An 8,679-nucleotide genomic window follows, 5' to 3' on the forward strand; every position below is an offset into this window, starting at 1 on the left:
AGTGAAACTTGGTCCTTTGAATACAGTTGTATCCCAAGATATTCATGGTATTTCAGAGATATTTGCTTTAAGTTTTATAGAAGGGTGGTGATAGTTTAAAATTTCGAAATACTCCCAAAAGTTTGCTAATGATTCTGTTCAAATAATAAAAATATCGTCTAAAAACTTTCCAAAGAAGAAAGGTTGAAAAGGGGGTTCCCGGTTCGCGCGCAAGGATGACTTTTTCACGGATACCGTAACTGTAAATTAAATCAGCACCTTCGATTACTTGATGTTTCGCTCACATATTACTCACATCACTAATCGTCATATTAATTGATGTTCCAGCTAAAATTTCAACGTCAGACTAGAATTTAACGATCAAACCTTGATTATAATGTCCTTCTTGGCGGTTTTATTGATCGAAATATATGCGCCATGAGTTAAGGGTTGTTGCTGTTGTTAGTAAAAAGGTGTTTTCAGCGATTCTTTCAGAGTTAATAATTTTTGTTTCAAAATGGCAGACAAAGGAGCAAAATATCCTCGAATTAAGGTATATACATAAACAGTACATAAAGTATATATAATAAAGTACATTGTTACCAGTGGCGTAACTGAACTTTTTCATTTGGGGTTGGGGGGAGAGGTGGCAAGAAGGAACAGTGACGTGAAATGGGGAGTGGGGAGTTTTACGTTAACTAAGTTCAACACAATCACAATCTTAATATTTTCAGGAATATCCCTACCAGGAACAAAAGCTGGAAGATAAGGATGAATTTATTAATTTCATTCAAAAAGGTTTCACTGGTTTGGCCAAACATTTTATTAAACTTTTGGAACTCCAAGAAGTTTTATCTTTGGATCTTTCGAACAAGTAAAATAATAGATTAGGTCCTACGTACATCTGTCTTGTAGAAAAACAATTCATTATCAAATCCAGAGTTTAAATAATTTAAAAGATATTTACATATTTTAGGCCAAAATGGGTTTGTAAAACTAAATTGTGAGACTATTTCCAGAAGATTTAGTATCTTTTAAAGAATTAATAGCAAGCCCACATTTCCAACACTCCCTCAATATCTGTTTCATAAAGTTCATTGAAATTTCTTTCAAGCTTCCTGATAAATTATATATTCAACTGGGTTTATTCTGTTAGATTTGGTTGTTTTCAAATAAATATATTACTCGCATCAGTTCTAGATTATTCGTTCTGTCATCATACTAATACGTCTGCAAATCAAAAGATTTATTTAAAAGTTCACGTAAATATCGTCTTTACAAAGTTAAGAATTAAAAGATAGCTTGCGTTTTAAGGTAACATACGCCCACTGGTAGCTGTCAGAAATAATAAAACAGTCTTTAGTGACTAAAGTACGAATTTTCTCATATTGAAGATATTATTAATGCTGAATAATTCCACAAAATTTTTTAATATCAATATCAATAACCCAAATACAAATATAAACCATCTTCATAATGACATTGACACACAAAATAAAAATCAAAAGAATCTGTAAAAAATTGTCGCCTGTGGATTGAGCACAGGGTTGCACAATATAGCTAATAGAGTGAAACGTCAAGTCAGACACGATATTTCGCTGAAATATTATCCGATCATCGCGAAAATCGATAGGGATCATCTTCATAACAACATTGACATACAAAATAAAAATCAAAAGAATCTGTAAACAATTGTAGCCTGTAGAGTGAGCACGAGTTGCACAATATAGCTAATAGAGTAAAACGTCAGGTCAGACACGATATTTCGTTGAAAAATTATCCGATCATCATGAAAATCGATAGATCATCATGAAAATCAATAGAGATCATCTTCATAACGACATAGACATACAAAATAAAAATCAAAAGGATCTGTAAAAAATTGTAGCCTGTAGAGTGAGCACGAGTTGCACAATATAGCTAATAGAGAAAAACGTCAAGTCAGACACGATATTTCGGTGAAAAATTATCCGATCATCACGAAAATCAATAGGGATCATCTTCATAATGACATTGACACACAAAATAAAAATCAAAAGAATCTGTAAAAAATTGTAGCCTGTAGAGTGAGCACGAGTAGCAAAATATAGCTAATAGAGAAAAACGTCAAGTCAGACAAGATATTTCGGTGAAAAATTATCCGATCATCACAAAAATCAATAGGGATCATCTTCATAACAACATTGACATACAAAATAAAAATCAAAAGAATCCATAAAGAACTGTAGCCTGTAGAGTGAGCACGAGCCAAATGTGAACGGACGGACGGACCGACGGACCGACGGGGTGAATACAATATAGGCCCATCTTACGTGTGGGCGTATAAAAATCCATGTCATTTTCATATTGAATAAGGGTAAACTTTATCAGATCACCAATACATTCATTTTTGAAAAACAACTCACTAATTTTGTCAAACCACAAAATATTTCAAGTTAAATAACGATTCACTAACTTTATCAAAACATTACAAGTTAAAAAACAATTCAGATTGAAATGATTTGATGAGAATATAAAACCACAAAACATTTCATTTCGAGTACCGATTCACTGACTTCATTAAAGCACAAATATTTTATTGAATATAAATTCACTAGTTTTATCAAACCAGGAACTATGATAGATTGAATAACGATTCATAACTTTATCAAACCACAAACATTTTACATCGAATAACGTTTAACTAAATTTATCAAACCACATAAAATTTAAAGATTAAAAAAGATTTACTAACTATATCAAACTCTAAAGCATTTCAGATTTATTATTGGTTCACTGATTTTTTATTAATCCATGCGCTTACAAAATCAAACCACAAAACATTTCAGATAGAAACACTTTTCGCCAACCATATCAACCCTAAAATATTTACGATTCATTTACTTTATAAATCCATAAAGCATTTTATATTGAATAATGATGCACTATGTTTTCAAAACAGAAATGACTGAATAAATGGTTCACTTACTATATCAAACTACAAAACATTTTAGATTGAAAAACGATTCGATAACAATATCATACCACAAAACATTTCAGATAGAAACACTTTCACTAAAAACTATCTGAAATGTGCATTATTGAAGATAGTTGATTTTAATATTTAAATGGACTCTCTTTTTACAAAAACAAAATTTTCAATAATTTGATGTTAAGCTTAAATGATATATTCCGATCCACCAGTGATATTACTACTATGGACACGTTTCTATACATTGGCAGAATGTTATTCGAACTGTGGATGCAAAAGACGTAAAATAGCTCGGAAGCTGACAGATCTGTGTCAAACAGGTCTAGTTTTTTGTGTTTTTATTTTCATGTAAATCTCTAGCATTGGAGGGAATAAAGACATATATGTGAATAAATGAAAATAAGGGAAAGTTTCTTTCAGCAATCAAAAGGGAGCTATCCTCCATAATATAATATAATATAATATAATATAATATAATATAATATAATATAATATAATATAATATAATATAATATAATATAATATAATATAACTTTTCTGCACCACTCGTATGGGATATGTGGATGGTCAACACCATGCAGTGTACTTTGATTTTGTAATCTGGAATGTCACCTTTGCGAGAATTATTCAGTTATCTTAAACTACAGAAAGGAAGTTATCATTGTTTTAAGATTCATAGTAAAAAAGATTGGTATACAGTATATTGAATGAATTGAACATTTACTTTGTAGGTCAAAGATTAAGAGATTTTGTTATAGAAGGTGGTCAAGATTGTGTGGAGTCTAGTCTTACCTGTTATACGCCATGTTACACACAACTAGAACCAATTATTATAACAGAGAGAATTTCTTGTTCCTTTTGTCGAGCCAGATATGTGAGAATTCAATTGAACCTTATTGATGTCTTAACTATCTGTGAGGTTGAGGTTTATGGAAAACAGGCCGTTTCTCCATCAGGTAAATATGTGTGGAGATAAAGCTCAATACGTAGGGCCCAACACTTTTCTCAATTTTAGTTCTACGCCATTTTTTTGAAAACTTGAGGAAGGGAGTGAAAAGTTTCCATAATACTATTAGCCCACAATTGACTTCAAAATACAGGTAATACAGGCAATACTGTCCGCTGTGGAGGTCATTTTGTAGAGGTTCATCTGGTAATCTATATCTAGCTAATGATGGTTTTCAATGATTTTTCTTTTTAATTGATCATCGTTATATTTAGCTTTTATATGCATCTCTTATATTTCAAGGACCCCAGAAGTGCCAGAAATACTCAACTGAATCCTCTGTAATTTTGGAACCATCAACATCCGCTTTCAGCAGTTATCCTGAATTCAGCTTTATGGAATCAACATGGGTCCTTTCAGAAGCCTCATCATCCGAAATGTCAACGTCAATCGATATGACCTCAATCGCTTATACAACCACCATGTCGCCTACAGAAATAACGACTAATATTACTGTTAAAACCATTTCTAATGAATTCTGTTCATGTCACTGCCACAAGAACAAAGATGACCCAGATGAAATTGAAGAGAAAATAACAGTAATCAAGAAAGATCTGACCGTAAGCGTAGTTAAACTGTCCAGTTCTAGACGGAAGAAGACCAGTGCTACTGATGAGAGAACATCAGCTACTGCTGTAGGTTATGTTGGTGTTGTTATTCTATCGGTTGTAATGGGACTATTGGCGATACAAGATATTCATAGTGTGTTAATATTTATTTCCACACACATTAAAATAGCATTCAGACGTGGAACTTCAATAAGACCACCTTTCACCTATAGCTTAATGTTTAAAGCTTGATACAAGGTATAGCAGAATTAAGGAAAACAAACTTTATGGACATACCTTCCTGTTTCACAATTCTATTCAACACTCGAACTGTCACATCTCCATATCGATGTCGTAAAATATCTTTCCAAGGCTTGTGGTGCTGTCGTTGATGGTGCCTTTCCATATGCATTAAGAACATTCTGTACCGTTCTACCTTTCTTAAAACTAATATCTACTTGAAGTTCTACCATGACCTAAGTTTTTTTTTTAATTTTTCCCATTATTTTTTATTAGAATTGGCATAGCAGCCCCAAAATAGTATTGTCTTAATATGTCTTTGCATCGATGAAAATATAAGCATGAGCACACTTTATTAGTTTTTACAGAGAACAATTTTCAGCCAATATTTCAATTGCAAACTTACAAAAGATAATATTTTTATCAACGCAAGGACATTCTAAGTTAAGACTAACAGTACTTTTTAGAGGCTGATATTCCAATTCCCTTGAAAAATGTCTCGTCATATAATAAATATAATGGATAGAAAGATGAACGGAATTGAATAAATGCAGCTTGAAATTATTACTTTAAAAATGAAACCAGAAATCTAAGTCGGAAAAATATTAGAATCAATTGAAAATGGCAAACCGAAAACTTATAATTACTTATAAAATGGGGGAAACTAGTGTTGACTTGGCTAAATCGGTACAGAGATACGAGACTTGCACGCAACTGGTAGTTCCTTGGACTGAATGCTCGAAGAGCTTGTGTTTGCAAAATTCTCAAAGAAAAGAAAGTTAGTAGAGCCGTCGTGAGTGACTGAGCTCGAAGAGTTAGTGTTAGCGACTGAAACTGCAAAAACATACATAATAATGAAAAACTCCAGACTACTTTGGGGTAAGTTATTCAGAATGAAAATAATGAATAAGAAATTGCAATAAGAATAGCATTTGTGTAGTCCCCAAAGTAAGATTAAAATATAAGTAAATCCTAAAACCTTCAGCCTACCAGATATAAAACTGAAGTGATCAGCCTGCAATATGTTTAACCATATCTAAATCAGGTCTGATGAATGTTATGTAACAATTGGAGGACCACCGTCCTAAAAACTTAATTATATGATCTGGCATGCAAGACTTGTAGATGTAGTAGCTCCAATCCTGAAAGAATGACCATTGTAGAAATTCGAGTCATAACCTAAATTGTTTAAAATAGTATGTAAATGCTTAATACAAAAGAATCTAGTAACCGAATGTCCATCGCAAGATAAAATTAAAGGGTCTAAATTCCAAAATAATGTATTACGTAACAAAATGTAAGCATACAAGGCCATTACAGGACATAAGAAAGAATTACTTGGAAACAAACTAATTAAAATACCTTTGTGAAAAGGGTCAGACTTTGACACTTTCAGTTTTAATTGAATTAAATCAGGCAACATGTAAACATCATGAATAGACAAATCTTATTAGGATTATAATTACTGATTGAAGTCAGTTCACCACACCTTAAAAACCCATAAAAGGCAACAGTGAACATAGCTTCTAACAACAAATCAGTATAGGAATCTAAGTAACCTGCTCTGAGAGCTGCAACAATATGTACAAGGATGTCATAAGTTATGGGTAAACGAGGTTTGACAACATTGTTCTGCATTTTCTTGACAGCCTGAAGAAAAGTGAAAATACGAGGATTTCTGTCAGGAGTCTCGAAATGACTTCCAGTTCCTGCTTCTAAAAAGAAGAAACGTATCCCATTTAAATAATGGTTTCACACTTGATATCTGTACTAGTGCAGTAGCTATAAAATAAATTAAAAAGTCTTGAGAGACGGGAGGCATTAACGAAATATATTGAACATTATACAAAGTCAGAAATCGTTTGTACAGTCTAAATCCTGTAGTATAAACTCTATGAGAGCAATAGCAAACTTCCATAAACTGTTAACTTTATCATTTAGAAATCCCAAATGATTTGATCTATAGTGGGACACGTTTCTGGTGTAAGACATGTATTGGGTACAGCTTGGTGAAATTTCTCTAACTGAAAACGAGATAAATGGTCTGCTGTAGTATTATTTAAACCAGGAATATATTCACAGTAAACAGCAAAATTATTCTGTGCGCAGCATACAGTAAGAGTGCGCATTAATGCTGAAAGACAAACTTCACGTGATCGTCCCTTTTTAATGATATTCACAACTGCTTGATAGTCAGACCTAAATAAAACTCTAAAACTGGACCAGTGCTTTCCCCAAATCACGCATGTAGCCACAACTGGATACAATTCTCTGAAAGCAATTGAAACCAAAAGCCACGAAAATAACAACCAAAGCCAATACCAGATGCATCTGTAAACAATTCTAAATCAGCAGACGAAGTTAAAATTTTCTCATAGAATAACGAAACTCCATTCCAGTCCTTTAAAAAAGAATACCACATACGTAAATCTTCTCTATATCCCGCATTTAACCTGACAAAATGACGGAGTTCTGTCACAGTAGTACTTAATGAAATCAGATGTGAAGTAAAAGCACGGCCTGAAATAATAACTCTTGTTGCAAAATTGAAATGACCTAGCTGCAGTAGTTATCTCTTGGTACAAGATTTTCTATATAAAAATGGTTCAATGAACTGAATAATGCGGTCAAGTTTATCAGATGGTAATCTGCACTGCATACGATGGGTATCTAGAATTACACCCAAATATTATAACTCAGTGGTTGGGCCTTCTGTTTTCTTTAAAGAAATTGGAACCTTCAATCTGGAAAATAGTCGTTAGCAATGCCATAGTTCTTTCACCCACAACATGGGGCTTATCGATTGTTAAGAAATCATCTAATAAATGAAAATAGTGTGAATATCGTAATTATTAGTAGCGATCCAACATATGGCTTGGGAAAGAGTATCAAAATCTTAGAACTAGATCGACTACCAAAAGGCAATCTAACAAAGAAATAATAACAATTTTCCACTTAAAACAAAAATAATGCCACTGAGATGGTTTGACAGGTATCTGTTTGAAGGCATCTGTAACATCTGTCTTACAGAGTATAGTGACAGGCCCAAATTCTATAATCTTAGCAAAAGCATCATCCAAGCGTACGTAGCACAGAGAACAAAGATCTTTAGCAATAAGATTGTTAATACTGTCAACAGAATTCTCTGTATGAGGTGAGGACAAGTCCAAAATCAAGCGTTTTTTGCCAGAATATTTGCCAGTAGCAAGACCAAAATGACTTACTCTAATCTGGGAAAAAGGCAACACAGTTTAAGGTCATTAACATAACTCCTGTCAATTTAGACTTGAATTAGTTCATCAACAATGGCAGGAAAATCACAAGCAGATTTTAAGTTTTTAAATTTAAACTGAATCTGAGCTTCCGAGTCTGTAACAAGAGTGTCTAATCCATAACGGAGTCCATTACAGAGATATTATTATGAAACAAATTCATGATCAGGATGTGTAATGAGCTCAAACTCGAAACAATCAACATCAATAGGAGTAGAAGCAATACAATCACAATAATAACCAGTAACAGGATCTAAAATTCTGTTAACTAATGACCGTTTTTTTCAGAACCGTCATTGCTACCGCCCATCTTTCTCTTGCGAGTGGCACCCTGAGACTGAATGCTAGCAGTTTGTGAACAATTAGAAGCATTATGGGAAGAGCTAAACAATTAGTGCAGCAATGAGCTCTTTTGCACATAGATAAGGATCAGCCCTTGGAATTAAAATTATTGCAAACGAGCTTACCGTCATGATATTTAATAGGTCTAGTGCATTTATCCAGAAACTTTGAGGTATTACTGTTGTTACAAACTTTAGTCAAAACTGAGGGATCCACGGAAGGACACATAGCAGAGGAATGTGAAGTGACTTTGTTCTGAATATATCTGTAGTAAATATTTCTTGTATGATCAGATTATGTCGGACTATTGCTTAGCATGGA

At 33.1% G+C, this 8,679-nt stretch overlaps 1 protein-coding gene across 1 annotated transcript; it reads left to right on the forward strand.

Moving 5' to 3' along the window:
* Positions 1–3,140: 3,140 nt before the first annotated feature.
* On the forward strand, positions 3,141–4,756 carry LOTGIDRAFT_160856 (hypothetical protein; the record flags this gene model as incomplete). The annotated part of the gene is made up of 3 exons (XM_009056039.1): positions 3,141–3,270; positions 3,682–3,906; positions 4,200–4,756. 3 exons carry the CDS (start codon positions 3,141–3,143, stop codon positions 4,754–4,756), a joined length of 912 nt encoding a protein of 303 aa, XP_009054287.1.
* Between the last annotated feature and the right edge of the window lie 3,923 nt (positions 4,757–8,679).

Source organism: Lottia gigantea, assembly GCF_000327385.1.
Source record: "Lottia gigantea unplaced genomic scaffold LOTGIsca_26, whole genome shotgun sequence".
Taxonomy (NCBI): Eukaryota; Metazoa; Mollusca; class Gastropoda; family Lottiidae; genus Lottia; species Lottia gigantea.